At 42.7% G+C, this 24,714-nt stretch overlaps 1 protein-coding gene across 1 annotated transcript in view; it reads right to left on the bottom strand.

Annotated features, from left to right (window-relative positions):
- Positions 1-16,435: 16,435 nt before the first annotated feature.
- Positions 16,436-24,714, bottom strand: part of LOC112247017 (netrin-1) — a 40,271-nt gene continuing 31,992 nt past the window's right edge. The window contains 2 exon segments of the mRNA XM_042307523.1: positions 16,436-16,961; positions 23,195-23,269. Of these exon segments, the coding sequence (XP_042163457.1) occupies positions 16,642-16,961; positions 23,195-23,269 (395 nt within the window). The 3' untranslated portion in view covers positions 16,436-16,641.

Raw genomic sequence — 24,714 nt, 5'->3', positions numbered from 1 at the left:
TTCTGTGTGTGATTTCCTACAAGACAGGAATGTCAGTGTTCTGCCATGGCCAGCGAAGAGCCCGGATCTCAATCCGATTGAGCACATCTGGGACCTGTTGGGTCGGAGGGTTGGCTAAGGCCATTCCCCCCAGAAATGTCCAGGAACTTGCAGGTGCTTTGGTGGAAGAGTTGGGTAACATTCACAGCAAGAACTGGCAAATCTGGTGCAGTCCATGAGGAGGAGATGCACTGCAGTACTTAATGCAGCTGGTAGCCACACCAGATACTGACTGTTGTTTTGATTTTGACCCCCCCTTTGTTCAGGGACACATTATTCAATTTTTCAATTTATGTCTCAGTTGTTGACTCTTATGTTCATACAAATATTTACACATGTTAAGTTTGCTGAAAATAAACGCAGTTGACAGTGAGAGGATGCTTCTTTTTTTACTGAGTTTATATTCACACTGCCTTAATACTTCAGGAACACATGAAACATGTTTATTTTTACTAGTAAATACAACAAAAATATTACTCTTATGGCTCTATTTTAACAAACCTAAAGCAATGGTAAATATAAGCGCAGGAGTTAACTCTAGGTTCAGGGGTGTGTCAGATTTATTTTGGCACACTTGCTGGCGTTGGTGCAAAAGGGCTGGGTTTTGATGAATAAACAAGTTGTGGGTGTGTGTAGGCTTGGCCCCTCCCTGGCCAATCAGAACGTGTTCCATGCTCGAAATATTTGGTTGCTTCAAATTGTGTATTTACAGTCTTATGTATTGTCTTGAAATCAACTCCAATTCTAATGTTACTCTGTTATAGTTAAATGGCTTACAGAAACGAAATAACAACATTTAGACATATCTTTGCTAAATATGTTAACTAGCATTCCACATTGTTCTAAGTAATTGCATGGCTTCAAAAGCATTCAAACTGATATAGGGGCTAGGCCTACTGTAAATTGTATTATGGCTGAGCATGGACATACCAAACATTGTCAATAAGCAAGATTCAATTATTGATAAGGCCTGAAAAGTGAACTAATAATTCAAATGAAATTCTTAATAAAAACGAAGCAACTGTCACGCTGTATAATGATAGGAGACAGGTGCAGGAATACATAATTGTTTTTTTTATTTCTACACCCAAAATAAAGTACGTCATGACAATGACCACATTGTTTACGTTTACATACACCTTAGCCAAATACATTTAAACTCTGTTTCACAATTCCTGACATTTAACCCAAGTAAAAATTGTCTGTCTTTGGTCAGTTAGGATCATCACTTTATTTTAAGAATGTGAAATGTCAGAATAATATTAGAGAGAATGATTTATTTCAGCTTTTATTTCTTTCAGCACATTCCCAGTGGGTCAGAAATGTACATATACTAATTGAGTGTGTGGTAGCATTGCCTTTAAATTTAAACTTAGGTCAAATGTTTCAGGTAGCCTTCCACAATAAGTCGGGTAAATTTTGGCCCATTCCTCCTGGCAGAGCTGGTGTAACTGAGTCAGGTTTGTAGGCCTCCTTGCTCACACATGCTTTTTCAGTTCTGCCCACAAATGTTCTATAGGATTGAGGTCAGGGCTTTGCGATGGCCACTCCTATACCTTGACTTTGTTGTCCTTAAGCCATTTTGCCCCAACTTTGGAAGTATGCTTGGGGTCATCGTCAATTTGGAAGACCCATTTGCGACCAAGCTTTAACTTTAACTTTAACTGATGTCTTGAGATGTTATTCCAATATTTCCACATCATTTTCCTCATGATGCCATCTATTTTGTGAAGTGCACCAGACCCTCCTGCACCAAAGCACCCCAACAACATGATGCTGCCACTCCCGTGCTTCACAGTTGAGATGGTGTTCTTCGGCTTGCAATCCTCCCCCTTTTTCCTCCAAACATAACGATGGTCATTATGGCCAAACAGTTATATTTTTGTTTCATCAGACCAGAGGACATTTCTCCAAAAAGTATGATCTTTGACCCCATGTGCAGTTGCAAACCGTAGTCTGGCTTTTTTTTAATGGCGGTTTTGGAGCAGTGGCTTCTTCCTTGCTGAGCGGCCTTTCAGGTTATGTCGATATAGGACTCATTTTACTGTGGATATATATACTTTTGTACCTGTTTCCTCCAGCATCTTCTTTGCTGTTGTTCTGGGATTGATTTGCACTTTTCACACCAAAGTACGTTCATCTCGTCTCCTTCCTGAGCGGTATGATGGCTGCGTGGTCCCACAGTGTTTATACTTGTGTACTGTTGTTTGTACAGATGAACGTGGTACCTTCAGGCGTTTGGAAATTGCTCCCAAGGATGAACCAGACTTGTGGAGGTCTACCATTTTTTTCTGAGGTCTTGGCTGATTTCTTTTGATTTTCCCATGACGTCAAGCAAGAGGCATGGAGTTTGAAGGTAGGCCTTGAAATACATCCACAGGTACACCTCCAATTGTTAATTAGCAGAAGCTTCTAAAGCCATGACATCCTTTTCTGGAATTTTCCAAGCTGTTTAAAACCTAGTGTATGTAAACTTCTGACCCACTGGAATTGTGATACAGTGAATTAAGTGAAATAATCTGTCTGTAAACAATTGTTGGAAAAATTACTTTTGTCATGCACAAAGTAGATGTCCTAACCGGCATGCCAAAATTATAGTTTGTTAACAAGAAATGTATGGAGTGGTTGAAGAATGAGTTAATGACTCTAACCTAAGTGTATGTAAACTTCCAACATGGGTGTATGTATATATACATATATATATATATATATATATATATATATATATATATATATATAACAAAAGAGCGAGGTGTAAACCTCTAAATAATACACGGGACGAGACCCGTAATACCAAGTGCGCAATAACACATTGCACGAAAGCCGATACAACAGATACTCACAAGACCAACGGACATGGGACAATTATCGACAAAGACAATAGGGAACAGAGGGCACATATATATACACATACTAATCAGGGGGAATGGGAACCAGGTGTGTGTAATAAGACAAGATAGTCCCAGGTTGGTGGTAATGAATCCAGTTCAGTGACGCCTCGAAGGCCGATGACTTAGACCACCTGAGCTGGTGAACAGAATGAGCAGCAGGACCAGGGATCATGACAGCAACAACTTGTTTTAATAACTCTTAGAACTACCCATCCCGGATCCGGGAGAATTGTCATCAACTACATTAATTAGCATAGCGTAATGGTCAAAAAAATCTTACTAGAAATGATTCATATTCATGAAATCACAAGTGAAATATAGTGAAACACAGCTTAGCCTTTTGTTAATCACCCTGTCATCTCAGATTTTGAAATTATGCTTTACAGCCAAAGCAAGACAAGCGTTTGTGTAAGTATATCGATAGCCTAGCATAGCATTATGTCCAGCTAGCAGCAGGAAGCTTGGTAACGAAAATCAGAAAAGCAATCAAATTAACCGTTTACCTTTGATGATCTTCAGATGTTTTCACTGACGAGACTCCCAGTTAGACAGCAAATGTTCCTTTTGTTCCATAAAGATAATTTTTATACCCACAATTCCTCCGTTTGCTTGTCACGTTATGTTCAGAAATCCACCAGAAATAGCGGTCACGACAACGCCGGGAAAAAAAATCTAATTATATCCATAATATCGACAGAAACATGGCAAATGTTTTTTATAATTAATCCTCAAGGTGTTTTTCAAATATCTATTTGATAATATATCAACCAGGACAATTGGCTTTTCAGTAGGAGCGAGAGGAAAAATGACTACCTCTGTCTTTTATGCAAGAATCACTCTGAGAGCCCTCAGCTGGCCACTTACGTAATGTAGTCGTTTACGCTCATTCTTGAACATAAAGGCGTGAAACTACGTCACAATGCTGTAGACAACTTAGGGAATAAGTAGAAAATGGAATCTGTTTGATATCCCTTTCAGTGGCCAATAGGGGTGCATAGGAAGACAATGGTTTCAAAACATGAGTCACTTCCTGATTGGATTTTTCTTAGGCTTTCGCCTGCAATATCAGTTCTGTTATACTCACAGACAATATTTTGACTGTTTTGGAAGCTTTAGAGTGTTTTCTATCCTAAGCTGTCAATTATATGCATATTCTAGCATCTGGTCCTGAGAAATAGGCAGTTTACTTTGGGAACGTTATTTTTCCAAAAATGAAAATAGTGCCCCCTAGTTTCAAGAGGTTTTAAATAGGCTATGTCGCACTTACAGGCACCATAGTTTCTCCCCATGTGCATATAATGTTAAAACATTGCAAACTGTGGATGGTTTACGCACATCCAAACTTTTCACAGTAGCTGGACACAGATCCAATATAAATAGAAAGGGAGAATGTCCACTCACCATTACACTGCTCCCAAATAGGCCTGTGTTTTATGAACATAATCGGAATCATTTTGCAGATTAGAAAGCATTCACACATCTCCAGAAGTTGCATTGCAAGCGAGCCACAGATATTGTCACCATAATACCAGTATGGTGAATAAAATGTAATGATATCATAAAATCGGCAGTTTAAAAAAGACACGCATTGCTGTTGAACCAGCCTTCGTTATAGTAGGTCTAAGGGACGTCTTGGGTTTTGAACATATGAAACGGAATACAAGACAATTGTAACAGGTTACAGATAAATTCTTAATACCAGGTTCACCGGTGAACGTAAACTTTATTAACCTAGGCAAGTCAGTTAAGAACAGATTCTTATTTACAATAATGGCCTACCGGGGAACTGTGGGTTAATGGCCTTGTTCAGAACATTGAATTATAGCTTGTCAGGTCTGGGATTCGATCCAGCAACTTTTCAGTTACTGGGCAAATGCTCTAACCACTAAGCTACCTGCCTCCCCAGGTTCTCATCTCTCATTTCATGATGGGCATGGACACGTAGCCTACATCATGGAGGGGGATTTACGCACATGCATGGCTAAAATAATGAGCGCCTGCCTACTGTGCATAGATATAAAGGGAATGTCAGCTCACTGTTTTACTCCTCTCAAACTTGATATTTTAATAAAGCTTTGGTGATAAATATGTATTTCCAAGCTGTCTCAGGAGCCAAACCATTTATTCACAGTCTTGACTACTTCGCTATTGCATTGGGCAGACAAAAAAAGCATTAATTGAGAGCAGGGGAGGCCATGCTTGGTTTTATTCAAATAAAACAAAATGGGGAATATACAGGCACCAAAAGCACATTGAACTACTGTTGTTCAATGTGAATATGTGCAGTGTGCATCACGGCTGGATAGGCTGCGTTTCCGCTGTCAAAATTCATGCCATAACCAACTGCGTTGGTAACTAGTAAGTTAAATAAAGGTTCAATTACATTATTATTATTACTTTTTTTAAATAAAACCAGCTTTTGGTTGGTCTTAAATATTCCCATCAGCGCTGCCTGATATTTTACTGTGGATCATGTTTTTAGGGACCATATTTCCACCCCGCCTAACTGAGCCCAAGAGAGCTGATATAAGACAAGTAAACTGCCGAACCTGGTATTCGGGCCGGAAAATGACAGTGCGCCAGTTTTTACGTGACAAAGTTACAAACTAATATGCGTTTGACACTATCGCTGCTTAATGGCAGCAAAAATAGATCCCTTAAAGTGCACACATACAGTATCAACTTTTTAAAAATGAATTCACAAATCTGGCAACCAGGCAGATCAAAGTTTCTGGTGCCCTGGTAGTCTAAGGTAATTTTCCAGAGACGTGTTTGTTGTGCTCTCAGTAAAGGCAGGGGGCTGGAATTGGCCTTCCCCGTGGCTAAGCCTCCTGTCTGACCCAAGCTTTCCTCCTCTGATCCCGTGGAAGATTGCCATCTTAGGTGTTTTTGATGTTGTATTGATGCTTGGCTTTTGATGTCAATGCTGTTTTGATGCCGATGCTGAACTTGTATTGGAACATCACCCCTTCTTCTTGGAGTAGCTGCATTAGAGTTGATTTCCAAAGTGGAGGAGTCTGTTCCTCTTTGATCCTGACTGCAGATGTGTCACCAAGCTGACTCTTCAGCTAAAAGGTTTAAGGCCTACTGTCGCCACAGAGCTCTGCACTCTTTACTCTATTTCTAAGATAAATCTCTCTTTTACATGAACAATCAATGCAGTACCTGATGCTCTATTCGTTACAGGGACTATGAGGCAGTCAAGTAGTAAAGGAGACTGATTTCCTAGTCCTCCATCGGTTCTGCAGGTACAGTTATGTTCCTTTGTGACAGTTTGATGTCTTCCTGTATTAATCCGACAACCAAAAGGCCTGATTTATTAGCATCCTATGAGCAGTTTGCTTTGACTGTGCTTTTAGTAGGAAGGAACTACAGGCAGTCAGTAATGGCAAAACCAGACCCATGCCCCTAAACATACTGCAGCATGGTAAGAGTTTTCTTGGTTCAGTTTCTAACATTTTCATTGTATAGTGATTCAATGTGTACAAGTTAATTCTCCACACAGACCATCTTTCCAGATGCTGAGACTGATATCTTCAGCAGTGTCTCAACAATATGTGTTGTGACACATTTACTTTATGGAAATCGTAGGGCAGCACTTTTGGAGGCTTTACAAGCATGCTAGAAGCACTGAGCATACCAAGTCACCCTGAGAATATAGGTTGTCTACCTCGCTCTCACTAAATGTATGCCTTGAATCAACTTCACTATCATCTTCAGGCCTTTCACACCATATATACCCAGAGTTGTACAGTGGTTTCTTTTGGCTCCTCGGTGGGGCAACAGCAAAAGGGGAAAAGTGATTGTGAAATGTGGGAGCAAGTGTATTTGGCAGAGCTCGGCTTGTTTGCTCAGTAAACCCCAGGCCTGTGTTTTGCTGAGGGAAATGCCCACATTGTTGGGCCTGGAGACCGTGGTTACAGGCCACCATGGGGCCCAGCCAGGCAGGTCTGAAGAAACAACAAGATGAAGGTCAGCTAATATAGCAGTTAATTCCACTTCCTGGTCCCCATGACACCAAGTGAGGGTTTATTTGAAGATCCCAGACCCCAAAGTCACTGTGCACTTTGTTGAGTCCATGAGTATTTTTCGCCTGAGCCAACACTTGCGGATATTAATGTATTCTGATGAAGTGAAGGGGAAAGAGGGGGATTCTGGGCCAGGAACATTCCAATTTCACCCAGTATTTTCTGACCCTCTTCCCTGTTTTATTTCAGAATGGTCACAGCAGAAAAGTTTAGAAGTCAATGTAATTTTCACGTCAATCAGGTGTCCAAAATAGTGGCAAAAAATTGTTGATAGTTTCTTCCTTGCTTTATTTGGTCTCTTGGATAGTCTATTTAAACGGTGGAAGACGAGAACAGCGGTTTACTGTGAGGCAGCTGAAAGGCTTTCCTAGTTGAGCAGATCCTTTCACCACCATTGACATGTTATTCCACTCATACCTACTTTGGCCCTGACAGTGTGTGTGAATAGACATTAAAAGAGCTAGTTTATGAGCTGATTGTCTTACCCATAATTCACCTCAGGCCTCTGAGAATCGTGAGGGGGTGGCTGAAAAATATTGTATACACCATCCAAAAGCCAAGTGGCTTAATCCTGTATGTAAATGGTCATGAGAAGAATGAAAACCAACCCTCTCTATGTGCTCTTGGGCACCCAGGCAGGAATGTAGGCCTCTAGTGGGGCTTCTCCAAGATGCATGAGAAAAGCCTTTGTGCTCCAATCTAGTAAGCCAGAAATACAGCTTTTGAACCATAGGCGTTGAAAGAAAGAGAGAAATGGGATGAAATGGGATGACATCAAGTGCTTCTTTGAGGCCTCCCTTGATTTAGACTCCATTAAGGTGCTTCGTTCTCTGTTTCATAGAGTCCCATTCTCCCATGCTTAAACCTCACTGTGAATGAAGGGTGTGAACGATTGAGGGATGGAAGAGGGCCTGGAAAATAGAAACTGGAAAGGTTGTGTATGTGTATTATTTCTAAACTATTGACTGGTGAATAGACTCGTATTACTGTATTGTAGAATTGGAGGCCAGTGTGTCGCAGCATCTTAACCATGTTACTGTATGTGTACGTGACCTGGTGTGCAGAAGTTCATCAAGGAGACCATACTAGCCAGTCTTATTTTATGTCTGTGAGTTGATATCTATAAAACATTTGCGTAAAATTAGTACAGTAATGTATTTGTAATGGCGTTACAGTGGATAGCAGCCGTTTTACATTCCCGACCAATTCCGCTATTTTGTGTTTTTTTTTTAATGCTGATCTTAACTTTCTCTGCCATCCTTTCCTATGACCGAAACGGCTTCTGGACATCTGCACAGCGGTCACTAACCTCGATTTGGATGAAGATTTCTACTTCAATGAGTCAGTCAGCAGCTCTAAACATTCTGCTTACCAGGTACTAATCCCCGGGACTCAAAGGAGGAAGTGGTGGAGAAAAAGAGGCCGGCGAGGCAGCCTCCTGAAGAGATTACATCGCCAAACAAATTGGTCGCCATTAGGCTCTGTTCTGTTCATGAATGTACAGTCACTGGAGAACAAACTCCAGTGTATGGAGTGTTCTCGTCCTAATATTGATATATTTCTTAATTACATGTATATATTTCTTAATTCCATTCTTTTACTTTTGGATTTGTGTGAATTGTTAGATACTACTGCAAGGGATTCAACACTGAACCATGCATGAGTGGTACCAGCTGTTCCGGATGACTGTGTGATTTCGCTCTCCGTAGCCGATGTGAGTAAGACATTTAGACAGGTTAACATTCACAAGGCAGCAGGGCCAGATGGATTACCAGGAACGCATACTCAGAGCAGCTGGCAAATGTCTTTGCTGACATTTTCAACCTCTCCCTGACCATGTCTTTAATACCTATATGTTTCAACCAGACCAACATAGTCCCTGAATGCCAAGGTAACCTGTCTAAATGACTATCGCCCCGTAGCACTCACATCTGTAGCCATGAAATTCTTTGAAAGGCTGTTCATGACTCACATCAACGCCATCATCTCAGGATGTCAGTGACCTGGCAGTGTGGCTCCAGGACAACAACCTTTCCCTCAAAGTCAGCAAGACAAAGGAGCTGATCATGGACTACAGAAAATGGATGGCGGAGCATGCCCCCATCCACATCGACCAGTTTGTAGTGGAGCAGGTTAAGAGCTTCGAGTTCCTCTGTGTCCACTTCACTAAAGAATGAGCATGGTCCACACCAATGTTCCCTCTAAGCTGTGCATGGGCGTGCAGCTCCCCTGGGAATAAAAATCAGCCCATGCAGAGAAGCACGAGATTCTTCTCTCAACTTTCTAGTTTTCCCCTTTAGTTAACACTATCAAATTTTCAACTACTGTGGGAATTGACAATATTAGCCACTTTCAATGCATACCAATACATACCGAAACAAAACGAACTATGCAAGACTTAGCATGCAAAAAAAACTATGCAAGAGATTTTCTTCTAGGCAGAACACACCAGACTAGGATTCTATTACATTGACAGGCACAATTCTACAGACCGTTGTGACCATTGCCATATATGGATCTGTGCCATTCATTTTGAACTGGACTGTTTTTACAGAATGAGTGGTCGCAAGTAGATGTGCTTGTTTTGAGATCAAGGTGAGAGCTGCATGTAGCCATTTGTGCTCATTTGTTCATGTTATTTGCTAGTAAGTGAGTTATGAGCCCAGTTATAGCTCATTTATAGTCAGCAATGGGGAGTGGTTGCTTCCAAAAAGAGCACAAACGTGTACATTTCTAGCCATCTTTGAAAAGCGAGTCAGGTAAACAGCGTGTTTTCTGTCTTAAAGAGGCAATGTTGTATTTTGAGACAGGCTTAAATAAGCTAAGTAGCCAATAGGCAGAGGGTAGCATAATTTGTCTGATTCTCTGTAATAATGTTATGGGAATAATAATTAACTTTATTTTGTAAAGTGGTTTCTTGCATCAAACATCACATTTTCAGTGAAGGACAAGTGGATTAACAGGTTAATGTCAAGCCCTGCATATTTTTTCCAAACGTCTCACGGAATGTAGGCCTACATTGAACACCACACATTGGCTGCTACAGTAGGCTGACAGAAAAGCTATTTCCATGTTAAAATATTATGGGATGCATTTCCTCCATTGTTTTCGATGGTAGGCCACTCTGATAGGCCTACATTAGGATCAAATAGCCACAGTAGCCTACTTGGCCACTGTTATAACTGTAACTAAGCGGGTACATCCTCAGTGTTCACAATAAATATGCGCTAGAAGTTGCACAGAATTTTCACAACGTTCAAGTTTACGCTCAGCAGACCTGGAATTTGCTCAGATGCCGACATTTCTTTGAGCGAACATTGGTCCACACACCCCAACACAGTTGTGAAGAAGGCATGACAACGCTTCTTCCCCCTCAGGAGGTTGAAAATAATTTTCATGGGCCCTCAGATCCTCAAAAAGTTCTACAGCTACAACATTGAGAGCATCTTGACTGACTACATCGCCGTTTGGTATGGCAACTGATTGGCATCCGACCGCAAGGTGCTACAAAGGGTGGTATGTACGGCCCTGTACCCTACTCTATACTACTCTATACCAGGCGGTATCAGAGGAAGGCCCTAAAAATGGTCAAACACTTCATCCATAGACTGTTCTCTCTGGTACCGCTTCTGCTACCGCACGGCAAGTGGTACCAATGCGCCAAGTCTGGAAACAACAGGACCCTAAACAGCTTCTATCCCCAAATAATAAGCCTGCTAATTAGTTAACCAAACAGCTACCCAGACTATCTACATTAACCCACCCTTTAGCACTAACTTTGACTCATCACATCGGGGCGGCAGGGTAGCCTAGTTGTTAGAGCATTGGACTAGTAACCGAAAGGTTGCAAGTTCATATCCCCGAGCTGACAAGGTACAAATCTGTTGTTCTGCCCCTGAACAGGCAGTTAACCCACTAGGCTGTAGATTAACTGAGTCTGCAGTCTACTTGCCTAGTTAAATAAAGGTAAAATAAAAATAAAAAATACACTGCTGATACTGCACATTATCTATCCTGTTGCCTGGTCACTTTACCCCTACCTATATGTACCTAGCTATCTACCTCAATTTCCTCATGCCCCTGCACATGGTACCCTGTGTATATAACCTATTCATTGTGTATTTATTTCTTGTGTTATTATCGTTCTATTATTTTTCAGTTTTTCTCTCTGCATTGTTGGAAAGGGCCCGTAAGCATTTTATGGTTGGTCTACACCTGTTGTTTGCTAGGCATGTAACAAATACATTTGGATTTGACATTAGTGTTCATCACCATCATAAAGCGATTGTGTCCCTATAGCAGTCTTCATACTGACTGACATGATCCTATCCTCAGATGTTCTAAAGCAAATAACGCTTGAAAAATAAGTTTGCTGAGGAAACATTGGGTTATATTCTTCTTTATTTGGTTGGCTGTTTGGAAGGGTTTTACGGAGTGTTAAGAAAATGTAGCGGGGGGGGATGTGTTCCAGAAACAAAGGGCACTGATTGCATCTACTTTTCAGAGAGAAGGGGATCAGAACCCCATGGCTCTGGTTCTACCTGATTTAAACACACCCTTTCTCTCGAATAAAATGTGGACACTCTTCTAAAAAGTTAAATGAAGTCTCTGTTTCACAGAGTCACTTCCCCTCAAGAGAGGAGTGGAGCAGAGGGGGAGAAAGGAAGGGCTTTACTAGTGTCAGATTAACCATGGTGGCGCTAGAGGCCCTACTGCCTGCTGAGGGCCCTGGTTGTATTGGGTCTGAGAGTTTCTCACGGCACCTCTTCTCTCCAGGCTAATCCACTCTCCAAGCCTCAGACCTCCCCTCAGCCCTTCACCATCCACCCAACCCCATAGCATTCCCGTCGATGGTTTGTATCTCAAACAGCCTCCGAATGGTGTGCAATGGTGTTGGGTGGTGTAGGTGGGAGGCTGGAGTGTGTATGTGAGTCAGAGTTGTGTGGTAGTTAATCACAACAGTGAAGTGGTGCTTCACAAGAGGTGTGACCAGGATAATGGGGGTTGGAATCTATTCCTGGATATGATGTGAAAAGTTCAACAGCAATGTGCTCAGACCTTATTTCTACTACCTTCTAATTTACTAATAGCAGGTGGAGGGGTCCTTTGCTTCATTTACTTTGTTTTAATTTTACCTTCGAACATCACTGTCTCCACAATAACAGAGAAAGGGGAAGCAGATGGTAATTCTATGCCCCTCAAATGTTTCAGAGTGAAGCCAGGGAGCAAGGAGTGAAATAGAGATTTCAGAGTTTGAAGCATTTGAATATCTGATTGTGACAAAAAATATGGTCTTAAGAACACGGTCCTCTGGCACTAAAACAACCGACTGGGAACTGAAAACATGGATGGTCATGTGATGGGAGGCTCCCCCATTTCCTGTCAGTGGCTGTAGACCAGTGGGGGCATAGGGACACTGTCCAGGCCTGTCCTGTCATGCTGTTAGTTTGGTCCCTGTCAGACGTGCTGGCGGTAGCCTTTGTTTTCAGAGGAGTCTGCAGCCTGTTAACAGGGAAACAATGGCAGGAGTGTGCCTGGCCCTGGGCTGGATGTTTATGGAATGTACAGGGCTAAAGGCGGGAATCCCACCCTGCTGCAGTCTACTGGAGACTGCCTGCATGCGAGCTGAAATCATTCCTCCTCCCAATGTCACTCCACAGCCGTCTCTCTCTGCATCCTGGAGTAGAGCCATGTGTTGCTCCAGATCCTCCTGTTCTCACACTGAGAGTGAGGCTCACACACACCCAGATCCCCTTTCACCTCATTTCCCATCCCTCCCTATTACACAATGAATAGAGGGAGAGCACATCATAAAACAGTCTGAACTTTTTAGTCTGAAGTGAAAGAGTTGTTTTGGGTGTTCAGGACTGAACTGTGTTTTTGTGGAGGAGGCCTGGAGTTTGGATAGCAGGGACAGTCATCCTGGCAGCCAGCAAAACCAATAGAAACCAATAGCAGCACATAGAGAAAGGAGCAAGAGCCTTGTGCAACTCCAGACACATCACATCTTTTGAGTGTCTGAATGAGCATTATGAGTTTACGCTCATCCATAGTGACCTCATCCTCTGTCTTTCTCTCCTCCATCTTTAAGGCTCTTTAGTTGGGATCTTTTTACTGCCATGTCGGCCAGTCATGTTATTGGTTGTGGTCCCTTTCACTAATGAAGAGCACAGCCTTTTATAAAGGGGCGGTTGGTTGGATCCTTGGGAGTATTTTGGATTGTGTTTCTCTTGAGTAGGCCTAGCCTATGACCAATCAATCCTACTGTAGTGTTGGTACAAACTCCCATAACAGACAAAAAACGAACTAAGGACTTGAGTTGGGGATGGGTCATTTGTATGATGATTAAAGCAGGGCTACTTTTGGCCATGAACACTTTGTTGAGAATGAAGTTCAGGATGTCATCCGATGACTACAATGCCTCCACCCCACAGTTCCATCTGTGCTGCGCATGAACTAAAAGCGTAGCGATATAATCAGCTTAATATCGAGTACTTATTGTCTGTGAAGGTTATAGAGTTCAGGGATCTAAAACCAATGATGAGAAGGAATTGCTGAGTTAACTACTTTGTGTTGTTGTAAATGACTGGAGCTCTTGGGCGGTAATGTCTAATAAATGTTGAATACATTTACTCAGTGAACAACTCTTAGTATTGCTGTTTTCTGTAGTCACCCTCTGTGCTGACTGTACTGAAATGACCTCTTTAACTAGGAACTTGGTGCTGTTTAGATTATTATTATATATATTTTTTCAACCTTTATTTAACTAGGTAAGTCAGTCAAGAACACATTTACAATGGCCTCCACCGGCCAAACCCGGACGACGCTGGGCCAATTGTGCGCCGCCCTATGGGACTCCCGATCACGGCCGGTTGTGATACAGCCTGGATTTGAACCAGGGTGTCTATAGTGCCTTAGACCGCTGCACCACTCTTAATGTTTCATTTAATATTCCCAACTGTAATTCACTGTTATTGCAGGAGGAAAACAGACAAAGGCTGATGCAGTCTCTTAGGGTTATCACAGACTGTGGTCTTATTGGGCCACACCATTTAGCCCACACCATTTAGCCCACACCATTTAGCCCATGTCAATCCCAAATGGCTCACTGAAGTACAGAACTACCAATGAGACACAGATGAGATGATGAGAAACAGTTGAAAGTCCACAAGTACTTTTACAGAGCTTTATTTCAGATTTACTAGGCTGTTCAATAGCTACAGTCTTTTACTTTTTCATTACAGCCGTCTATTATCCAAAGCAAAGAGTAACCAAAAATAAAAACAGGCAAAAACAAAAGCCACATTGTTTCATGTGTCATTAAATATATTCATTTGTGATAAACATAATATATTAGTACGCATTACAGGAAATTACACAAACTTTTGCAATGGACAAAGCTAAACAACATTTACAAGCCCAAGTATGAACACAAGCAACATTCAGATATATTTTTGTAGCAGATATCTGGTCATGACTGAGTACCATTCTCCAAATGTGTGGAAAAGTGGTCTAACTTTACACACTGACAGCTTTGATATGTGTAGATCCAGAGATGGATGCACTGGCACAAGAACTTTTGAAATGGATTGCAATAAAAATGTCAATACAAATATGTTTTAAAAAAGTGTGTGTGTGTGTGTGTGTGTGTGTGTGTGTGTGTGTGTGTGTGTGTGTGTGTGTGTGTGTGTGTGTGTGTGTGTGTGAGCAGGTGTGAATCTGCTTGCATTTATGTGTGTTATGCATTTCCCAAATATTTTTGGGACTGTTTATTACAGGTTGTAGATAAGCCTCTCTCTGCTGAAATACACTCCTGGGTATGCATAACTTGTAAACAAGAGAAATCTGCCTCTTTCTCATTCATTTGTCTACCCATTTATTAAGCCTATGGTATTTAAAACTCTGGTTAATAACACATGGACATACGTCTAGTAAATGTGTAACAAAAAATAGTAACAAACTATACAGCTATATAACATTTAAACAGCCGGTCACCCCTTTTGTTGAGTACCAAGTAACGTCTTGAAAATGGAATGTCTGCAAGGTTTGAAGTGAGAATCAGATGCTGACACAGTGTGTTGATCACACAGCTTGACTCCTGTGATATTTCATCACCCCACAGGTTTTCTTTTACAACATAATGCATGTATCTTTATACAGCATATACATACTGTACATACTGCCATCCACAATTTGGTTAGCTTAGTCAGCTAAGTAGTCAGCATGCATCTATTATTTTAACAAAACGTAGGTTCATTTTGATAGGTCTTATCAAACTACATGAGGTGATTCACTGTTGAAGACATCAGAATGCCCCCCCCCCCCCATAATCAGTCCTTTACCAGCAGAAACAGGTCAATGCTCAGTGGGATGTTCAAGCAGTACTTTGTATTTTAACAAACGTGAACAGGATAGCAAACCAAATGCATCAATCAATGACACAGAGTCAGAGGACATTAGGTTCCAGGACCAAAGGCCAAAGGCAGCACATAATCAGTGAAATGTGTGATCTCAGTTTGAACAATCATGAATGGACATACATTAGTTCTTTGATGATGTTTCTAAAACCATACAGTATGTTTGTTTGTATCCTGCAAGGTGCCATTAAACACTGAACATATCTTATATGTTCTGAATACTGTTGAATACTAAATGACGAAACATTAAGTGCACGGTCAACTCATCTATTTTAGTTCTAGTTGAGAACAGAGTGCTGTCTAAATACAAAAATATTGTATAATTATATCATGCCTACTGGTACTTTTATTTTGCTGAGGTCACAACCACACTGTCAGGATGGCAAGGAAATGTATCATTTAACAGACTCTTTCCCAATGCTAGTATCTGAGGAGCAACTTCTTCATGGTACTTTCATTTTGATTACATAGTTAGCAGTAATAATGAGGTAACAACCACATGAGGAGCTCTTAAAGAAGAAAGGTAACTGGCAATAGCTGGCTTGTTTTTGTTTCTGTTTTTTCTCTCCCATTTTTACAAGTATATTCCGAAACCACAGTAAAACCTAGTTTAAATGATCAATTTAACGTGTTAACACTCTTAGCAGTTTACACAGTTTATCTTGACAAGGCCTGGCAAGCAGGAGCCACTCATTAAACATGAGAGAGATTCCCCTTAAGCCATGCCGTGCCACCTCAGCTTGCTAGAAAAACTTTAAACAATATACATATATATATATATATATATATATATATATATATATATATATATATATATATATATATATATATATATATATATATGTATATATATTTTTTTTTAAACACAGAAATCTGATACAGTAGATTTTTTTCTGATGTTCTGTAGAAATGAACTGGAAATATAAAAATAACGGTATCATGAATAAAACAAAAAATAAGTAACTTATCTGAAATATTAGGTGCAAACTGCAATTCCACAATGAAACAAACCTTGAAGGACAAACAGAACAGCAACTGTAAAAGAGCTCCTTCACACAAACGTTTCTAAAACTAATATTCTTTTTTCTTCCACTCAAAGCAGCAGCACTCAGTCACTTTCTCTCTCTCTCTCTCTCTCTCTCTCTCTGTTCACTTCACCTCTCCCTCTTTCCTCTCTCCCTCTGGTGTTTCCTCTTTCTTTCTCCTCCTCCTGTGTTCCTCAGACTCAAGGTGAGCCCCCTCTCTTTCTCTCCTCTCTGGCTCCTCTTAACACTTGCCCCTTTTGTCACGCTGTTGGAACTTCCTCAGTCTCCGGCCCCACAGGTCCTTCCAGGGGATGAGCAGGCTGCCCTTGTCCGCCACCACGCCTGCCTGCCCGGGGGAGTCGTCATCCGTGCCCAGCAGCAGGTACTTCCTGCCAAGCTTGATCTTGGGGCACTTGCAGGCCACGTCCTTGGCACGCACCCACAGGAGCTGGTCGCCGCGCCGGATGCGTTGTTCACCTTGCTTGTAGACGGAGATGATGTTCACGGTAAACTTCCACCACTCCCCTGCCTTGTCTCCTTTGAGGACGTGCACTTGGACAGCTGGATGACCAATGAGAAGAAGGAGTGAAGGTGGAATAAGAAAATGTCACAATAAAGCAAGCAACTCTTGAGTATAAGAGATCCAGTTAAAAGTTCATGTACAGTAAAACATAGATCCACTTAATAACACACAGGGTAACTAAGCAGGGAATCCATAGCAGCCTGTGGGTTTCTGTTCCTGGGGTCCAGACTGGCCTGGGGGTGAGCCCTGAGCTGTAAATGTCCTGTTTTACTATAGCTCCAATAACTGCTCCAATGTTTGAGTATGATTCAGGAATTACTGACCCAGTGTGGAGATTGTTCCCCTGGTCCCTCCCCTCAGCCATTACCCCTGACCTCTCCTTGTTGTGTTGGCTAGCATGCTCCGTATTACAGCAACAGTTGCCATAGTGCTCCCCAGGATAAAGACAATGGGTGCCCGCTAGAGTACATTTGAATGAGCACCTCCCTGAGACTGGCTGTAATGTTTGACTGCTGTGGACGTATCCTTAGAAACGCTTTCCTTTCCTCAACTGACAAGCCTGGAGAAAAAGAAGTGGCTGGTATACTGGGTTCAACTCAGAAAGTCCAACAGTGAAAGTGCAGCATTCAACCTTTACTAAAAAAATACCACATCTGCTTGAGGTAAAAGCTCTGAAGCAAAGCCATTCCTGTGCTTTTGATAGAATGGCCTTTCAACTGTTAAGCAGGACGCTGCACATCTTAAGAACCCTGGGCTAGAGCAACCTGGACGTGGTAGCCATTGATCCTTTCTCCCAAGAATTTGACCCTTAGAGCAGACAGAAATACAGACCCCCCTTAAATCAGCTCCCCTGCATGGATTTCTCTGTCACATAAATCTACCATTACTTCATCACTCTGATTGCAAAAACGCCTCAGTCATTGCAACAAGGGGGAAACAACTGAACCCACTGGGTTAGGAGATAATCTGTGCTTGAGGTGAAGTGGTTTAGTTGGGAATATGCTATTTACGATTGGACTAAAGTAGGGGGAAAATGAACCAACCTGAATAGTTTCCACTCACAATTGTTCGAATTGACCCAATTTGGGAAACAGTGTGTGGATGGTGTGAAATGTTTCAAACACACTAATAAATACACACACACAAATGCATACATGCACCCGCAGACACACAAGTGCACACATACACACACGCACTTGTGTGTGGACTAATGTTAAAAAAATATAGGTGGCTGAAAATAGCACAGGAAGTATTTTTTTCTCCTTGTCTCTCTCTCTCTGAATGCCAACGCTCTCTATTGCGAGCCGCATCGATTGTCCCCCATTACAGCCTGGAACGTTCTAAGAGAACAGGAAGGGAGGCCCTGCTAGTGTGAGCAAATTGTACACAATTTCAGAAGAAAGGAGGCCTGTTGGGCTGAGTAGAGCACGCTCTCACAGTCCTGCCATTCATTAACAATGTGTCTCTGGGCTGGAGCCTACTCCTTCATCCAAACACATAATGGGTGTGTGGGGTGGTGGAGTGGGCCACTATTTATCTTCCCAGCCACAGAGAGGCTTCCAGAAGAATCGGGATGTGTTCCGACCTCATGAGCTATCCGGGTTCTGCTCCCAGAGCCCCATCCAAGAGCAGCGTGAGAATCCAGCAGAGATAGCCCTCTTCTCTCTGGGTCGCTCTTACTGACCGACTGGCTAACGAGCTCCCCGGGTGAATGGACCAGACTCAGCTCTCTGCTGTCTGACATCAATGCAGAACCCTCTGTCACTCTATGGGCCGCTCAGGAAATTGGTGGTTCTCTAAGCAGATAGTAAAATACTGTTATACTGGACTGAGATTCCAGCCCATGACGGGAGCAAAGTATGTAGTACTAATCATGGATGTTAGCTGGAAAGACCAAGCAGCTGAGTCCTCAAACCTCTGCACAATGCTTCAGTCCTGCTCCTCACCCAATGAAGTCCAAAGCGCCCATGGGGCTAGTGTTGAGTTGAGCTCATGAATGGAGATCTAGGAAACTAAACTTCTGTTTTTCTGTTAGCAGACAATATGGTACATCAGTACTACTTGGACCATCTTAGCAGGGTAGCACAGAGGGAGGGAGGAGAGGAAGAGGGAGAGAGAGGAAGAGGGAGAAAGAGAGGGGTATAATAAACACAATGGCAGCCAAGCCTCCTGCTGGGTCCCCTCTCTGAGCAGTGTGCTGGGGCTTGACCCGCACACCGCCGACAAGGGGCTCTAATCAAATTAGAGCGTGTTTAATTTCAATACTGAGGCCCCTGTCCCATCTGGTTATCAGCTGAGTGACTGATCTGGGCCCTGCTGCCCCCAGGGTGAGCTCACAGGGACCGCCGGGTGGCGGGGCTGTGTGACCCTTCCTTTCACCGCTGGCCCTGAACGTCTGCAAAAGCTCTTTGATTCATTGTCCTCCCCGCTGGAGGGGTGTCAGCCCAGAATATAACCCTCTGTGGCTGCCATCGCCGTAGCTACGGCCGCGATGGAAAATAAAAATGAATAAACACAACATATTTCTTTCTCTCCGGGTGGCAATCCGTCAGCGTCGGCCTAATTTACCACCTGTTTGGGCCCTGTGGAATGCTCCGAGCCGGCAGAGTGCACCACTGTGTTTAAACAGGGGGCCTCTTCCCGCGACCCCGGGAGGCCCGCAGCACCACTCACACAGGGGGGTCATGGCCCCAAAGAACAGAGACACTGTGAACCCCACAAAGGCCCAGGGACAGCCCTGAGAAATGAATTAGATTGAGGCAGAGGAAAAGCCCCCTGAGGATTGGTCTCTTCATAAAGCCCCAGCTCAGCCAAAGGAGAATCATCTGCACTCAGCTGTTTTGATGAACTCTTGAAAAACCAAGCTTCTGCTTTTCATGAATCAGTCTTGTGATTTATAGATTTGTCCGTTCTTTTCATGGATGACAAGCAAGATTAAATGAATGAAAATATGTATTCTGATGGCTGTTCAGTTTTCTGGGGAACTGAAACAAGGAGCTCACATTATTGTCTCTCTGTGTGTTGCACAATATTGATTGAGAAAAGAAGAACATTTGGCCATTTATGTATTGAAACTTTGTTAAAAGTCTCTGATGTGTCGCTCTGTTTGATTGATGAACTATGATTGATGATGAGGCTTTTTGGACATGTGACAGCTATGAAGGGGAACAGTGAGGCCAATGCAGCTGGATGTGTTTCATTAGAGAGAACACTGAACTAAGTATTAAAGGGATAGTTCGCCAAAATAAAAAAATGACACAGTGGTTTCCTTACCCTGTAAGCAGTCTATGGACAAGGTATCACAGCAATCCATGCTTTGGTTTAGTTGACTTGAATGGGATTTGTGTCACAAATTGCTAAAACATTGTCATGTGAACAGTGAAAGTAGAAAACAGTGCCAGGGAAACTACATCAAAGCATGGACTGTCGTCATTCCTTGTCAATAGACTGCTTACAGGGTAAGGAAACCAATATGTCATTTTGTAATATGGGTGAACTATCCCCAAACCCTGATTATAGCACATACGGTCTTGTATGAACAAATCTATTCTATCAAGCAAAGGCTTAACAATTTGAACACCAATTTAATGGGTATAACTACAGAGGAATTGGTGACCAAAATATTCAATATGATATAGGCCTACTGTACAGTTAGGTCTCATGCCAGGAGTCTAAGGGATCTTGCATTGTCTTTAATAAAGGAAACTTATGTGGGTATTTGGCTATACGGAGTACGATCTGTTCTTAAATGCTGGCAGAGTGCTGGACGTGCCTCAGGGTTTGTGCTGCTGCTGCTGCGGTTGGGGAGATTTGTACGGTGGTTAGCAGACATGAATCTGCTGATAGGAGATCTGCACCATAATACTACTGTGATTAATGGAATGGAAAACCCTCCGAGGCGAGGGAATCACTCTCCATATGGAGATATGGAGGCTACACAGTGGGATAGCACAATGAAACACTATATAGGAGGCCAATGATAGGATCCATGGACTGTCTCTAATAATACTACTGTCTCTCTACTGTCTCTCTTATTACCCCCCACCCTTCTCATTATTTTTTGTCTGTTTTTAGATCTAGTGGTGCTGATTCAGAATATAATGATACAAGTCCAGCATCATCCATCATCAAACTCAAATGTCCTTTTAGCTTCAAGGTACAGAAGTTATTTCATTTGTGAAACCGTACTAAAATAGCAAGCTATGTAAAAACCTGTATTTGGCTTGAACATGAATGTTTTCATATTACTCACTTACTGTAATGCTGTGATATCTACAGTGCACGGCACTTACTGTAACGCTGTGATATCTACAGTGCCTGGCACTTAATGTAACGCTGTGATATCTACTGTGCATGGCACTTACTGTAACGCTGTGATATCTACAGTGCATGGCACTTACTGTAACGCTGTGATATCTACAGTGCATGGCACTTACTGTAACGCTGTGATATCTACAGTGCATGGCACTTACTGTAACGCTGTGATATCTACAGTGCACGGCACTTACTGTAACGCTGTGATATCTACAGTGCATGGCACTTACTGTAACGCTGTGATATCTACAGTGCATGGCACTTACTGTAACGCTGTGATATCTACAGTGCATGGCACTTACTGTAACGCTGTGATATCTACAGTGCATGGCACTGTGATATCTTACTGTAACGCTGTGATATCTACAACGCTGTGATATCTACAGTGCATGGCACATTTGATCGCTGTGAAGTGCATATTTAAGATGCAGATGAACTCCTGATATCTACAGTGCATGGTCATTGATGACATGGCACATTTGTAGTATTTAAGATGCAGATGTGTGATTTGGCTAATTTTATTTGGCTAATTTTATTCATATGGGGCTTGCTGACAATTCCTAAGGGCCAACTCCGAGCCAAAGCCTCATGCTCCCAGGGTGCACCAGCCTTTCACCATGGAGCAATAAAACTGGACCCCACTGAGGCTGGCGGCTGAGAGCAGGGATTGCCCGAGACCATGGACACGGGCCAGGGTGAGCAGATCCACAGGGCTTAGAGGGAGGTGGAAGGGGAGAGGAAATGGTCCGTTAGCTGTAATTGAGAGGGACTGTGAGAGGACGCAGTGGGAGCTTGCTCTGCGGCCCTCTGAAGCTCAGAGCCCTCTCTTTATGAGGTACAACTCCCCTAAGACACACTCTCACACACACACACATCCGTCAAGGTGGGACAACAAATCCAAATCGTTCCAGCTAAACCCTGGCAGAGCGGAGCTTTGCAGCTCTCCAAACCAACAGGGGGCTGGCTCGTCCCACAACCTATCTCTGAAGACAGTTTCAGCTGGAGTGGAGGAACTGATATGAGCTCAAGATGTAGAAGTAAGAGTTGAATATTCCCTTTGTTTCTCTGCCCAGACACTGATGCCACTGATCTCTGTCTTTGGTGATAAAAGAAGAGGCCCTGCGGTGACGATGCCCCCAGCAAACACTCTTCTCTCTGTCCAGCTCCCCACCTCCAGTGAATCTCACATAGTAATGAGTGTATGTCAGTGCAGGGATGTTAGGATATGTGAGACATAGGTTTTGTGTGGCTAGCTTACAGATGATAGATAGTAATATGTATATGTTTTCCATGCTAACTAATCAAAGTGTAAGTAGACTGGATTTACTTATTTTATTTTTATTTCACCTTTATTTAACCAGGTAGGCTAGTTGAGAACAAGTTCTCATTTGCAACTGCGACCTGGCCAAGATGAAGCATAGCAGTTCGCCACATACAACAACACAGAGTTACACATGGAATAAACAAACATACAGTCAATAATACAGTAGAAAAACAAGGAAAACAAAAAGTCTATATACAATGTGAGCAAATGAGGTAAGATAAGGGAGGTAAAGCAATAAATAGGCCATGGTGGTGAAGTAAATACAATATAGCAATTAACTACTGGAATGGTAGATGAAGACACATCTGGATACATCTGTTAATGTGCTTTACACCGTCACAGTCGAAAGCTGTCTACTTTTGTAACACAACCTTCAAGAAATATATAGATTTCATGTCTTATTTCCCAGAAAGCAGCACTCCTCAGTCTAATACTGGCTGACCTGTCCATCAGCGGGGTCCCCTGGGCTCAGTTCCAAGACCATTTCCCTTTGATGCAATGACTCTAATCCTGGGAGCGTGAATAAGCCACAGAGAGGGGCTTGGGAGTGGACATGCCTGTGATTAATAAATACATCTGACCCTCGACCGCTGGCCGACGACTGGGCATATAATTCCTGCACAGTGGACTCACCATAGTCTTTCTTGCAGTACTTCTTCATGTTGATCTTCAGCTTGCCCTTGGATGCCTTGCAGTGAGAATCACAGTCTGTGGAAGCGAGTGACAAAATGGGTGGATTAGGTTACAGCACAGCCAACATTTCACAAACATCTAGATTTGAATTATTCTCTCTCTCCCATGGTTTATGGACTGACCTCAATTATGTTATCTAATAAAAGCCTTTTAGGTACATCCAAGGGTCTACACTCTACCCTCACTGTAAGGGATTGAAAGCTTACAGCTATTGCCAGGCCATTGTAGTGTACTTATGGTATACTGTCTCATGTTATGCTGTTATGGTGTCCTTGTGGAGCTGGTGGAGGCTTAAGGCTTCCTCATGCTTCGGTTCGGCTGGCGCCTAGTAGGCGAACCGAACGAGTGTGCTCACATACTCCCTTGTAAGACCTTCGCTTGAAAAATGAGAAAAAGCGGCAATAGTACTGTTTGTCCATATTGAGGCGCCATAGCCAGTATCCACTTCCTCAAAATAGTTTGAATAAATCTAAGATAACTCAAGAAATCTGTCATTCATTTTGATGTTTTTGCAGAGAAGATCTGAGTCACAAAATTTTACATCTAACTAAGATGTTTGGTTTAGTATTTCTCAAGTGAACAAAATGTGCATGAAAATTAGTCATCTATCATTTGATGAATCCCTATTGTTGACTAAAGACCGAAGAAGGGGCGTAGACTTCGGCTACCGAACTTGCAATAGCCTCGAGAAAATATGTGGTGTGAACGAATAGCCGGAATAAAAACCTTGCCGAAGACCAAAACAAACAAAAACATCACAAAATGTCATAATACACTGAGTGCACAAAAACTGATTGGAAGTGGATTTAACAGGTGACATCAATAAGGGATCATAGCTTTCACCTGGATTCAGCTGGTCAGCCTATGGTTTTGTACACTATACTCACAAACTGTTTGGAGCAGTTTAGGATGGGAAGCATGCGGGCGCCTTTACACAGATCCTATTGTCAGCTCACTCCCACTCTCTTCCTCCAACCTCTCCACACAGAATCTCTAGTCTGTCAGAGTCCTGGCATCCATTGTGTCAGCACTCAGGGTTGGGAAGGTCACTCACAAAAGGAGGTCACTGAGGGAAATTAGCTAGTAGCCTAACAAAAATTAGCAGGGGCCTAAACAGTACCCAACCCACTTGAGGCAAGAAAGAGAATACTCTCACGTTGGCCGGGGCCAATCTCTCTGTGGCCGATCTCTCTGTGGCCTCTGAGAGGAGCCTGTTACAAACCAGTGGCCAGAAAGAGCTCATAGTTTTATGATGAATTGCTTTCGGGTCTGGTGCTATCCCTTTGACACCAGGCTGTGTTGACCTGGGCTCGCAGGCGTGCCAAGAGGCTTTATCGATGTCCGCCGACCGTCATGTTGTCAGGGTGCCAGGCACTTTTTGTAATGGGGGAGATGGGTCTGGGATGAGAGGCCAAACTGAAAATGGAAATGGTTTGTTCCCACTTTTCCACTGACTGACA

Source organism: Oncorhynchus tshawytscha, linkage group LG27 (genome assembly GCF_018296145.1).
Source record: "Oncorhynchus tshawytscha isolate Ot180627B linkage group LG27, Otsh_v2.0, whole genome shotgun sequence".
NCBI lineage: Eukaryota > Metazoa > Chordata > Actinopteri > Salmoniformes > Salmonidae > Oncorhynchus > Oncorhynchus tshawytscha.
This window is presented reverse-complemented; position numbering and strand designations above follow the sequence as displayed.